The following is a 13908-nucleotide window of genomic DNA, read 5'->3' as shown; positions in this document are numbered from 1 at the left end:
CAAATTGTTCAACGATGGAAACCAAGAAGCGACAGGACGGTAGCAGCGTTAGTCAATCAAGTAAAAGAAATCTGGGAAGAACTTCGGTTCCAACCAGATTTTCTTGCAAACTTGATTGATTCGATGTCTAATCGACTCAATCAAGTTATTGGCCGGACTAGATACTGGATGGATTATTGATGCTTCCGCAGCTAACACCACAATCGGACCCTTCAGGGCCAATAAAACTTTCACATCGCGAATAGAGACGTCTGTAAAGATGTCTCACGTGTTCGAAAGCCGGCTGGTCGGTATTTTCCGGCTGGTTAAAACATCGACGAGAGATTATTCACTAATAGTCACTCGTCGGTGGTAAAAGTAACATGTTAATTGTAATTTCATTACAAGTAACACAAATTATGTTTTAATTTATTATTTCTACATTTTTATATTTAATTGTAACTTTAATTCTACTTACAATGCAAGAAATTAATCTTATATTGAAAATTTGTAAGTGCATAAGAAACTCTTATAGTGAGTCTGAAAACTATCCGTAACAATGATTATAATTGCACACAAAAATTTGTTACAGAATAAAAACAAAGCATTATTACGCAATTATAAGTAAATCAATAATTAATTGAAATAAACGTGCATTTTTTTCTTTCTATGTATAACATAATTAATATTTTATTAAAAATGTGTTTTTTTTTTAAATTAAATTTTATCACTTTATATAATATAAAGTAATAAATGACATGCTAATAGAAATGTCGACGCTTCATGCACTCGGATAGCCGCCTCTTAAAAGAAAAAGAAAGCGCGACGCATGGGTATTGGCGAGCGAGAGGCGATATTAGTATCGAGTGCGAGTGAAACAGATATTGGACACCGGCGAGTCGGTATCACGTCTTCTCACTCATCTTAGCTTTATCTTTCTTCAACGTGCGGCATTAGCGAAGGATGCAATACCGGCGCGATCCCCACTTCTTTCGCTCCTCCCCCATCCCTCCTGCTCCTCCGCGCGCCCAGTAACACGTGCGGTGCTTCTTATGTATGCGTGATCACCGCACGCTAAACGTCGCGGGACATTATTTCTGCCGATGTGTGTATCCCTGGTTTGGAGTACTGTAGGGATCGCAGGCAGAGATCTCGCGAAGAAAGGATGGAGTCACTCACACCGTGTATTCGTAATTAACAGTTTATTCTCTTCTCCGTTTACAATAATGCGGTTAGCCCACGTCCCCACAAAGCAGAGTGCCGTGTGTCGAATTCGGATTGACCCGACTGTCCCATCTATCGCTTTCTTTTCGTGCCTTATATATTCGATAATTTTGATAATTTCGCTGTAAAGAGAGAGAATTTCGCCAATCGGTAATTCGGTTAATAGTCCAAACTTCCGCTTAGGCAGCAAATGCTGTCTAAAGAGTGTGTCGCTAATTTTCGAGCGGATTGCGCGGTACCTCGATGCTGATGCAGCTGTCCGACTTACGACAGCGTATAACTGACACCTTTTATCATTGTGAGTGTGTCACCCAACACAACAGTGACCTTGACAATATATTTAAAAGTCATTAAAATCGGTGAGAAATTGCTAATGTAAATAATTACCCACTAATGTATACAAATTCTCAAAGAATTACTGATGTTTTGTTGTTTTCCCTAACCTTAGGTCAATTCGTGTCACTCAATGATACTACACTAGCGTCATATCAAGATGTAAAAGAAGTCGAGTAATATTAGTGTCAGTAATAACATGATGAAAAGTCAATACATGATGATCAGTATCAGTAAAAATAAATGTCAAAAATCCAAAACACTATCTGAAAGTGACTTATACCTCCGTCCAAATTGCAAAAGAGACGACAAAGAATTAATTTATTTAAAACTATATAAAAATTTTTTTTATTTCCCCTGCCATCCCTTAGCCTTTGCTCTAAACTTTTCTCGCCTCCGTCATTTTCTAACACACTTGTAACAAGAAATGGTACATGCAAATCGTGAGAAGTTACCGAGAATTAGCTATTACCCATTCATAGGGTTGCCTTTGGCTCGTGTATCCATTCCTCGTACTTGTTACACAATATACTATTTCTACATTTAAAAAGGCTTCAAAAATGATGAAATGTGGTAGATATACGGGAGACTCAATCTCAGAATTATTAGTATGTGAAAAGTGAAAGTTGATGGAGGAGAAGTGAGAGTTTGTCGAGGAAGAAGCAGAGAACGAAGGGAGGACCAAACATTGGAGGGAAGTGTATGAAAGAAGGAGAAAAAGAAAATGTGTAAGAAATTCGGAGTAAGAGGCTGGAGGAAAGACGACGAGAAGAAGAATAACGAGAAGAAGGAGTAGTGGATATGAAGAGAAGACAGTGTGCAAAGAGGGCGCTGGAGTGTTCAAGCGGAAAAAGAAAGTAGAGAAGGTGCGGAGAGGCAGATAGCGGTAGAAGCGGTTGATGGAGCAGATTGCTGGCAGAGAATTTTGAAACGCAGCCGTGATGAAGTGGTAAGAGGAAAAGATCGAGGCAAGCGCACGAGCCGAGAAGAATGAAACTCCAATGGGGTGATAGAAACAACGAAAGGTGGAATCAAAGGAAGAAAGATGGCGGCATACGGTGGCAAGCGTGCTTGTTGATATGGATTGATATATCGGTAAGTCAATATATCGATGGAGTACTGTAAGGCGAAAGGATTGAAGAGTGGAATCGAGCACGCGGAGGTTAGGAAACAGAAAGAAGGCAGCAGTATAAGAGAGTAATTAGTGAAAATGGTGAAAGAATAAAAATAGAAGAGAAAGGAGAAAAGTGGAAACGGAGATAGAGATGGACAGCAGGGAGAAAAAAAGAACAGAGAAAGCGGAGGGAAAAGAGGAAGTGGCAGGAAGAGAAGAGAAGAGGGATCGTGTGGAGGAGTAAGTAAGCAAGAAGGGATCAGGAACGGAAGTGAAAAAAGAGACAGAAGGCAAAAAGGAGAAACGAAGAAGTGAGCAGAAGAGAAGAAGGAATATATAGAAGGATATAGAAGAAAGAGGAGAGACGGAGATCGGTGAGGGATGACGGTGACCTAAGAAAGAAGCAAGATGAAGGAGAAAAAGCAAGATAAGAAAACGAGATTTGGAGAAGAGTGTGATGAGAAAGAGGAAGGAGGAAAAGAAAGGATGAAAAAGACTGGAAAGAGCGACAAAGACAAGACATTTGAAGAGATAGAGAAGATGGGTGTAAGCACAGGAGAAGTGAGAAAGGTTCAAAAAAGAAGAAGAGAAGCAAGAACAGCAGCGGTTCAAAAGAAAAGAGGAGAAGCAGAAGAAACATGAGGAGGATGGATAGAGAGGACAGAACAGGAGAAGAGAAGAAAAGAGGAAAAGCTAGGGGAAGAGGGATTGTAGATAAGCGTGGATAGGAGGGAGGGAAAACAATTGTGAGGTTGCACAATAGTCAGGGCGCAAAGGGAAAAAAAAAAGTGATATTTTGTATTATTTATAATTTGGATGTAATGGAAAGCAGGAGGATGTAAAGGGTTTGATAGTCCCCCGCCCCTCAGAAAACCCTCTGACAACCCTCAGGGAGTCCGGAATAATCCATTATTATTATTACTATTTCGGCATTTAATAAAAAACAGATTTTAATTAAAAATTGAATAAAAATGTAATGAAATTTTAACAAAACATTATTAATACTCATAATTAAATTAAAGAAACGGGCAAATAAACTAATACTGGATTAATGTATTTAATTAAATATATTATCTCGATAAAAATTTGAAACAAGTAAATAAACGTTTCAATCTGTAGTCAGATCATTATCAAGATTAACGATACAAACATAAAACGCAGATACTTAATACAAACATAAACCGCAGATAATTAATACAAGAATTTAAGCAACATAAACCATAACAATTTTTTTTCAATTATAATAGAGGTAAAACGGTGTAGATAGCCAAGATCCGTAGATCAGAACGTCCAGTATTTTCTATAATAATAAATTAATGATATTTTTTTAAATTGTAATAAACTTTTGATGAAATTACAATAAAAAATATTTGGTAGTAACAAATTAACATTTTTTGCAAATTGTAACTATTAAAAAAATCGAAATTAAAATCGCTAATGTTTCATAATCATAAATTAACTTTTTTAAAAATTGTAATAAATATTTATTGAAAAAATTACATATTTCGTAATGATAAATGACACTTTATTGAAATAAATTATAATACAATTTTGAAAATTGCAACAAAGTCACACATATTCCTTAATAATATTGGGTGTACAAATAAGTTTCCGCCGTTTTTTATCAAAAATTGGGCATTTATTGTGAAAGAACGAAACCTTATGTTTTATTCGAAGTATTGTCCATCGCTTGCCACTACTTTTTCCCATCTTTTTGGCAGCATATGGATACCGCGTCGGAAGAATGCTTCATCTTTTGAGGCTTTCTACGAATCGACCCAATTTTCGGTATCTTCATATGATGTAAAGTGCTACTCAGACAGGCCATGCGTCATCGATCGAAACAAGTGGAAATCAGAAGGAGCAATGTCTGGTGAATACGGCGGGTGGGGTAAAACTTCCGAATTGAGTGTTTCCAAATAGGTTTTGACCGGCGCCGCAACAAGTGGACAAGCATTATCATGGAGCAGAATAACTTTGTCGTGTCTGGAGTAGTAGTGGGCGCGCTTTTCCTTGAGTGCTCGACTCAATCTCATCAATTGTGTTCAGTAGACAGCCCCAATAATGGTTTCGTTCGGTTTGAGCAACTCATAATACACGACACCAAGCTGATCCCACCAAATATACAACAAGAGTTTTTTTCCATAAATATTTGGCTTAGCTGTAGATGTTGAAGCATGATCAGATGGTCCCCATGATTTCTTCCTTTCTAGATTATCATAGTGGATTTATTTTTCATCGCCAGTGACTATACGGTGTAGAAAACCCTTTCGTTTATGCCTGGCAAACAGCATTTCACATGTGGAAAATCGGCGTTCAACGTTTCTCGGCGTCAATTCATATGGAATCCAATTTCCTTGTTTTAGAATCATTCCCAATGATTTTAACCAATATGAAATTGCTTGAGTCACTCCTTATGTAAGTGCAAGTTCTTCTTACGTTTGGCAAAAATCTTGATCTAATAATGCTTCCAATTCCGCGTCCTTCGTACACTTTCGGCCTTCCGCTACGTTCTTTGTCTTCAATGTCAAATTCACCGTTTTTAAACTTTTGAAACCACTCACGACAACTTCTCTCACTTAAGGCAGCCTTACCATGCTTCTACAAGCAATCGATGCGCCTCAGCTGCAGATTTCTTCAAATTGAAGAAGTAAATCAAAATTTCTCGCAAATGACGCTTATTCGACTCAAAACTCGACACTTTCGCACACAAAAGAATATATTATACTGATAAAAATTCACTAATATTTCAAAGTTATGTTGCTGACAAATGTCCAACCTTACGATAATGGCGTTTTACATCTGGCAATTCCCAGATAACACAGTGTCTTCTTAAAAAATTCATAAAGCAGTCTTCCTTTCTGAACAGTAATTCCTGAGGAATTCATAGAAGAATACTTTAAGAATAACGTAGAAAGTTACATGCACCATGATTCGAATTCCTCAGGACTTTTTAAAGTATTCATATAGAATTATTTGTTAGAATTCCTCAGAACTTCTTAAGGTATTCATATAGAATTACTTGTTGGAATTCCTCAGAACTTCTTAAAGTATTCATTAGGACTTCTCCAAGTAGATATCTCAAACGGAATTAAAAAATTTCTTTTCAAGATTTCTGATAAATGTTTCGATTTTTATAATATTGGAACGTTTCTCAGAAAAATTTAAAAAATAAAAATTCGGATTAATTTTGTAAGAGGAAAATTATATCATGTTTCAGCCAAGCCATAGTCGTACCTGTTACAGTTTAATTTCTGCATGTTTAATTTCTGTACCTAAAAAAACGGTCACCCATCCAAGTGTTAACCATCACCAATGTTACTTGACTTCGAAGACCGTACGCATCCTAACGCCCCGTGATGATCCTTAAACACTTCTTGTTTATGCATACATATTTGTTAATATATTGTTTTGTTAATTATATATAGCGTATTTCGTGTATAAAAGTATAAATTAGCATTTATTAAGCATATAATTATAAAAATGTAATTGACATCCAAACACTCGAGTAATTTCTGATGAATACTCAAAGTATTCCAAATAATAAATCGCGAGGTATTCATTGCAATGCACTCTTAAGGAATACTTCAATGTAAACTCATTGTGGCTAATTCCTCAAGAATTCTTTATGTATTCATTTTTCTACTTCTCCAAGTATTCACTAAAATGACTTCTTTAGGAATTTCTGTTCATCTCTGTGTTATCTGGATTTTAACCATAACTTACTGATGGGGGCAACTTTTGTCAAACGGCGGAAACTTATTTGTACATCTAATAAAATAACATTTTATTATAAATATAATTTTTGTGAAAGTGTAAAAATGTGTAGATACTCATTGTCAGTAATAATAAATTAACAATATTTTATTAAAATTAAAAAATTTTTTGTAAAATTTTAATAAAATTACTAGTCAAATGTTTCAAAAATTAACAAAATGTCTTTGAAATTTCATCAAAATTTTATTAGAATTTTTTTAATTAAAACAATGTATTTCGACATACTAACCCTTTAGGTGCACCTGGTCTCGGATCTTGAAATGTTGTCGTTCGAGTGTTGTGATCCACAAAATATCGAACTCCATCTTCCGTCAAGCGTATTTCCCAACCGTCCGGCAATGGTGGCTCATCCATTCCGGTTTCTTGGCCTTGCGTTCGAGGATCTTCCCATTGCGTGGTACGATTTTTATGATTTACATAATAAACTCTTCCTTCCGGTTGTTTTCGTTTCTCCCAACCGGCCGGTAATGGTCCCAGAGCATCGTCATCATCAACTATAGATGTTGATGGACCGGCAGCAGCTTGACTACCATGAGCCTATAATAATAATACAATCAATACAAAAATTTAACAAAGTCTACTCTATTGAAGGTAGACTTAAACTTTAAGTTAACATTTTTAACTAAATTAATATTTTCCTATTTTACAATAGAAGATTATTGACCAAATGTTAATCCGTAAACATTACATCCCAATTTAGGTCCCACACAAGAGCAAATTAGGATTTTGATTTTTTGAATCTCTATATCTTAATGAAATAAAACCAAATTTTAATCCAATTTCCTGAGAAATGCAATAGAATAACTTGCAAATTAAAAAGACAACATTTTTTGTAGTAAAAAATGACCAAAATCATAATAACTTTAGAAAAATCGCATTTTTTTCTAAAAAAAATCACTATATTCATTCTAATAAAAATATTTACACGAACCTAAAGAAAAATAGATATATTTAAAAAAAAATTATAAAAGTAATGTATTATGTTTAATTCTACATTGAACACAATTTCTCTTCCGTATTTATAAAAAAATCACAACTTCAAAAATTTATAAAAACGCACTTTGTATACGTCGTTTCCACTTTAGTGCAAATTTGCACCTATTCACTCTGTGCATATCTTGCAGGCAGCGCTATTGTTGCCTCTATTGTTGCAAGTGTTTAAAAGAATAGGTCACCAAATACACAGACTTTTAAAAGTATGAAAAGTATGAAAAATGCATGAAAACTATTAATATCGAGGTTTTTTTGCATTGACAATGTAAGTATATTTTTTTTACAAAGTGGGCATAAATTAAAAATGTCGACTGTCAATCACGTACGCGGAAAAGCGATGATAAAACGCGCATTTCTTGGGTCTACACAACTTTTCTTATATATAAAAAACTCTATAAAAAAAAGATGCTTAACACTATAAAATGTGTGATATTCACATTAACAAACAAAATTACTTTTAAAAAAAGTTAAAGAAAAAGCGCTAAGTGTGTGTTTTTTTAAGGAAAATACGGAGTGAAAGGAGACTGAGGCGGAGGAAGAGAAGAGAGGAAGGGAAGGAAAAGATGGAAAGCAGGAAGAGTTGGAGGAGCTGTCAGAAGGAGAGAAGAGGTCCGGGAAGAGAAAGAAGAGAGTTCCAAGATAGAGCAGAAGAGAGGGAGAAAACCAATGAGCCCAATAAGCACAAAGGTAAGAGAGGAGACAAGCGAGGAATGGAATGAGAAAGGTAGGTGAACGGGAAAAAGATAGGAACAAGAAGACGGAAAAGGAGACAGAGAAGGTAGAAGAGAGAAGGAGGGGCAAACGGAAAACAAAGAGGGGGAGAAAAAGGATGAGGAGGAATACGAAAAGGAAGAAAGCAAGAGGATGGAAGAATGGTGGAGCTGGATTGAGAAGAAAGAGAGCAAATGAGATGAGGAGCAGAGAAGAAGGACCAGAAGAAAGAGAGAAGCGGGGGAGAGAGCCAGGAGAAAGGTGGAGGAGAGAGCGAAGATGGACAGTAAAAAAAGGAAAAAAGCGGCAAACAAGGAGAAGAGACAAAAGAAAAAGAGAAGAAGGGAGCTATGTAACGACCGTTTTTCCTACACGGACGCTCGCCGGGATCTAGGGTAGGAAAGGTCCTGAGGCAATGAATCGTACCCGACGGTGTACTTGGTTTCTTATAATTATATTTAAACAAATATTTACAGATATATTTACAATATGTACAGGATAGCTGACGTTTCGGCGTCAGCTGTTCGTGTGAATCCGCGGCGGTGTTCGGTGGTGAAGGCGGGGTACGCGGCGCGAGGTCGGGTAATATCCCGCTGTGCCGCGTGAGAGTTGCGAGACGCGGGAGCGCGCGGCGTGGTGGGCGCGGAGCCGTGTTCACGCGGAGCGCAGGTGATCGTGGATGCGCGGCCGATAATTTCCCGTCCCGTGTCGGAGATGACGTGTGTCTTAGGGAACGGCACCGGACCCCGAGAATACTCGGGAGAGACGGAGAACTCTCGATCTCTTGTGTCCGGGCCGTGTATTTAGAACGGAATGAGCTGCGGCCGAGACTGCCTCGGCGAAGGCGGAGAACACTCCACCCTCGACTGATGAGCTCAGGATAAGGATGTGAGTTGATCGTGGCCAAGAGCGCTTGGCGAAAGCGGAGACGCTCCACTCTACTGCTTGATCAAGGAGGACTTCTCGTCGTATCGGGCGGACAGGATTGCCGGAATACGGTCGAGAAGTGACTTGGTCCTCCACCGGAACGGCCTTTTATACCCGTCCGGGTGGAAGTTCGTAAGACTCCGAGAGCGCTCGGGTTCCTCCGTGCCCGATCTCCCTCCGCTGATCGAGTGAGCGGAGGGCCGGTGCGCGGATCATTGGAGATGATCTCATCTCCGATGAGAGACGTGTCTTTATGACGGGCCGGTGCCCGTATAGCGGCCCGACGGGTGTTCGGTCGGGCCGCGCGCGGACGATGGAAGCCGGCGGACGGGAGGTTCGTTACAGCTATGTGGACCGAGTGATGGAAAAGGTAGTGGATAAGAAAGGGTTAGATTAAGAAAAATGGAGACAAGAGAGGGGAGGCGGGAAGGTATGTGGTAATAACAGAGCTAGAAAAAGTAAAAGACAAGAAGATCTGGAGGAGGAAAGAAGTATGAGGGAAGAGTATGGGGATATGGGAAGTCTAAATGGATGAAGACCTTAGCCTAGAAGAAATAAGAATGAGGTAAAGGATGGTAGAAGCAGCAAGAGTTGAAAGAGCGAGATGGAGAAATGTGGTAGTAACAAATAAGGAATTGTGGGTAGATGGGAGAAGATGAAGGTGGGAAGGGAACGAAGGGGAAAGAGTGAGTAAATAAGTGAAGGGTGAAAAAAAGGCGGAGGGGAAGAACAAGAGGAGGAGATGTAGGAAGGGGGTGAAGAAAAAAAGGGTGAAGGGGAAGAGAGAGGTCGCGGTATAGAATAGAAAGAGAAAAGAGAATATTGTATTGTCTGATATACATTGATCATAATTTTATGTATAAGCAGGTGACAGAATGGTGAAAGATGGAAAGAGGGGAGAAGAGAGAGGAGAAAAGAGATGAAAGAGAGAAGGAGAGCACGAAGGATGTGAACTAAAAAGGAGGTCATAAAAGGAAGAAAGGCGGTGAAAAGGAGAAGTTAAGTAAGAAGCGAGAGTAGGGAAGGGAGAAGGATGTAAGGTCGCTTACAGGCAATATGGCCAGGTCGCGTAGCAGAAATTAAAGAGAGGAAAAGAACGTAAAAGACCGGTACAGGAAGATGGAAAAAGGTGGCTGGGAGCAAAAAAGATGGATTGGGAGAGGCTGGAACAAAAGGAGAGAATAAGGAGATGGTTCGAGAAAGAGAAAGAGGCAAGAAAGAAAAAGAGGGAAAGGTATATTAGTCAGAGAGGGATTGAAGATGATAACCAGGAAATGAGGGAAGACTGCGTAAAGATAATTTTGAAGAAGAGGAGAAGATTGAGGGTTTAATATAAGTAGAGAAAAGAGAGAGAGAAGAGAGAGAGAAAGAGAAAGAGAGAGAGAGAGATGTTATTTGTAAGGTCGCACAGGCCAGGTCGCGAAGAGATTAATAAGGGGGATTTATAAATATACGGTCGTAAATGTGATAATATGTAGTGGTACGGGGTATAGGAAGAGAGTGATAGAGGGTCAAGAAGGAAAGGGAGGTGTTAGTTGTGAGGCTGCAGATGGCCAGGGCGTGTAGAGCTAAAATGTTATTCTGTGCATAGAAGAGATGTATATTTTGATAAGACTGCAAACCTCAAGGGGGCGCAGTATAATAAATATCTATCTATTACAGGGTGTATACCCAAATTTTATTTAAAAAATTCCTGAATATTCCAAGTTTTCCTAGAATTTTTATATATAAATTCTAAATAAAACAACTTTTTAATAAACTTTAAAAATTTTTTTGTTATACAATAAACTCTTGATAATTGGCCGCACAACACTCTCCTTCACATGTACTTTTACACGCATGAACACGGTTTTCTTAGGCTCCCCCACTACGTCACTAAGCGCCGCGCGCCGCCTGCGGCCAAGCGAAACACTCCCCTCCGCACGTGTTGAGATTACTTTCGTTCGTGTTCTTGCGACATTATCAAAATAAACGCGTTTACAACTATGATTTTAAATTATGTAGTGTTTAACCCTTTAACGTTCAAATGTATAAGATTTTTTCGTAAATTTTGATGGCGTAGACTGTATAAAACCGACAAACTTTTTATCCAAGAGTACTTTTCTAGAAGGTTTTGAATGTGTTTTTTTTTAATACCGTCGAGAAAAATAAGTCAGGAACATTGAGTTTTTTAGCTTTTTAAAAAAAAGTTACGATCTTTTTGGTATTAAATTTTTTTAAAGTGGATTTTCTTTGTCGTAACGGGTTTGAATTAGTTTTGGAACTGCATAAAGCGTGCACTTTTTAGTTGTACTTAAAGATTATGCAGCGCAAAAATTTTTTTTTAATATGGCAGATCTAATATGGCAGTTTAAATGTCAGAAATTTTAGAAATCCTTATTTTATACAACTTTTTCTATTCAAACAATTGTAACTTGATTCACTAATGCATATAAATTACTTCGAAACGTTTGACTATATTAGTTTGTACCTTAAAAAGTAAAATCCACTATGGCACTTCCAATATGGCAGCTAGGATTGGCGGAAATACCGAAAAAACTAGTATTCATAATTTTTTCTATATTTTCGTGTACTAATGATGAGTGGAGAGAACAAAAGCAGCTATACTGTGCGAGCTACACTGTGTGTGTGTGTGTGTGTGTGTGTGTGTGTGTGTGTGTGTGTGTGTGTGTGTGTGTGTACATTTAATTCAGAAAATAATTATAAGAGAAAATTGACGGCATTACTGACTTCTAAATTATTTTTTGCCAATAACTTCATGTGAAAGTTACCGATTCTCATTGCGTGAAAATAGATTATTGAGAATCTTTTTTTGTTTTGTTTATCTCTTGTATTTTTTCATATTTTATTAATTTTTTAAGTAATTTTTTCTATTCTTACTTTTTAAATTCTTTAATTTTTTTTCGTTATAATTGAATCTAATAATTTTTTCGAAACATGTCTGACAAAAATATAAATTGCAATGTTTACAGAATTTTCATGTTCTTACTATACATGTTTTTGTTGAACAATATTTGTGAGCTAACTGGCTCGGTTTCGTATTCTTTCATATTCTTAAAGTAAAGTAAAAACAAGAAAATTATGTTAACATTGCAATTTATATTTTTGTAAGACATGTTTCGAAAATACTCATTACATTCAATTATAAAAAAAATTTTTTTAGTAAAAAATAGAAATATGAAAAATTATTTTAAAGATAAATATTTTAAAAATACAAAAAAATAAAACAAAAAAGATTCTCTATAATCATCCACCTCCACGTAATGAGAATAGATAATTCTAACATAAAGTCATTGGCAAATCATGATTTAGAAGTCAGTTATGTTGTTATATCCGGCAGAACCCCACAATTTCCCTTCGTCAGAGATTATATAGCATTACAAAAGAAATTCCGTTTCAACGGTCTCCGATAATTTTTTCATGCGCCTAGGATTAGTCTGTTAGAAACGTGATGACAAACATGGATGGACAAAACGACCAAGTTGATAATTTCAACTCCTTCTGAATATCAAGTCAACAAATAATAAATTCTAAACTTAGACATACAAAGATAAACTCATGTTCGAAGCAAGGTTTCATGTTTCTTCACAAAAAATAAGCAATAAAGAATCCAAACATTAGTGCAAAATAAATAACCGTTTCCTCCATCTGCAAACTATACCGCAGCACGTCTAGGGCGATAAAGAATTTGTTACCTTTTAAACTCGAAAAGAAGATAGACCAACGCGCTAGAGCGGATTCTTTTAATAAAATTAAAGGAAATGTGGGAAGAGACAGAGAGACTTTCGACAGATTACTCAACGTATGATTTGTCAAAAAGAAATAACGATTCCTCCAATAGCAAAACTTAGAATTCATCCATCGCATACTCATGTAAAGAGTTCTACCAATTAAAACCTTTGAACCACCTACGTCTCGATCCTCCTTCTGTAAGGCCCTATGTATAAAAATATCAAATTCTGAAGAGCAACACGCAGAGAGTCTGTCAAAACACACACACGCACGCACGCACATACAAACACACGCACGTACACAATGTACATAGTTGCTTTTGTACTTCCCAGTCATATCGATACACGGAAATATAAAAAAAACTACGAATTATACTAATTTTTCGATGTTTCCACCAATCCTAGCCGCCATATTGGATTTCACTTTTTAGGTTACAAATACAGTCAAATGTTTTTAAGTGATTAATGAGCATTAGTAAATCAAATTACGATTAAATAAGAAAAATTGTAAAAAATAAGGATTTCTAAAATTTCTGACATTTAAGCGGCCATATTAGATCCGTCATGCTAAAAAAATTTTGCGCTGCATAGTTTTCAAGTACAATTAAAAGGTGCATGCTTTATGCAGTTCCGATCTTAATCCAAATCCATTACAATAAAAAAAATCCACTTAAAAAAAAATTTTACACCAAAAAATCGTAACTTTTTTTAAAAAAAGCTCAATGTTCTTAACTTATTTATCAATTTTTCTCAGCGGCATTCGAAAGAGCACACTTGAAACCCTCTAGAAAAGTACTCCTAGATAAAAAGTTTGTCCGTTTTATACAGTCTGTTCGAAAGCGACGAAGCATTGAGAGTTACCATAGATGACAATAAAATGTCAGTAACGGTTAAAGTCGCTGAATTTATGAAGTACCGCGATCCCCCATTAAAGTCAAAATGGCGTCGAAAAGTGTACATGATATACACTTTTATATTTTAACTACACATAATTATGTACTTTAAAGTACAAATGTACTAATCTTATACCGCGTAACGGGGTAATGTGCTGTAAAAGAAAGAGTTGAAAGAAGAATCGGAATACAGGTTGCTGTGTTGATTTGTGTAAAAATCGCACAG

At 36.8% G+C, this 13908-nt stretch overlaps 1 protein-coding gene across 3 annotated transcripts in view; it reads right to left on the bottom strand.

The window, feature by feature from the left end:
• The window catches only part of LOC105834703 (E3 ubiquitin-protein ligase Su(dx)), a 186722-nt gene that overhangs the window by 64871 nt on the left and 107943 nt on the right, over positions 1–13908 (bottom strand). For all 3 annotated transcript variants that reach the window (XM_036290416.1, XM_036290415.1, XM_036290417.1), the window contains one exon: positions 6657–6964. In XM_036290416.1, coding sequence (XP_036146309.1) covers positions 6657–6964 — 308 coding nt within the window. The remainder of the gene's footprint in view (positions 1–6656; positions 6965–13908) is intronic.

This window comes from Monomorium pharaonis, chromosome 7 (genome assembly GCF_013373865.1).
Source record: "Monomorium pharaonis isolate MP-MQ-018 chromosome 7, ASM1337386v2, whole genome shotgun sequence".
NCBI classification, from domain to species: Eukaryota; Metazoa; Arthropoda; class Insecta; order Hymenoptera; family Formicidae; genus Monomorium; species Monomorium pharaonis.
This window is presented reverse-complemented; position numbering and strand designations above follow the sequence as displayed.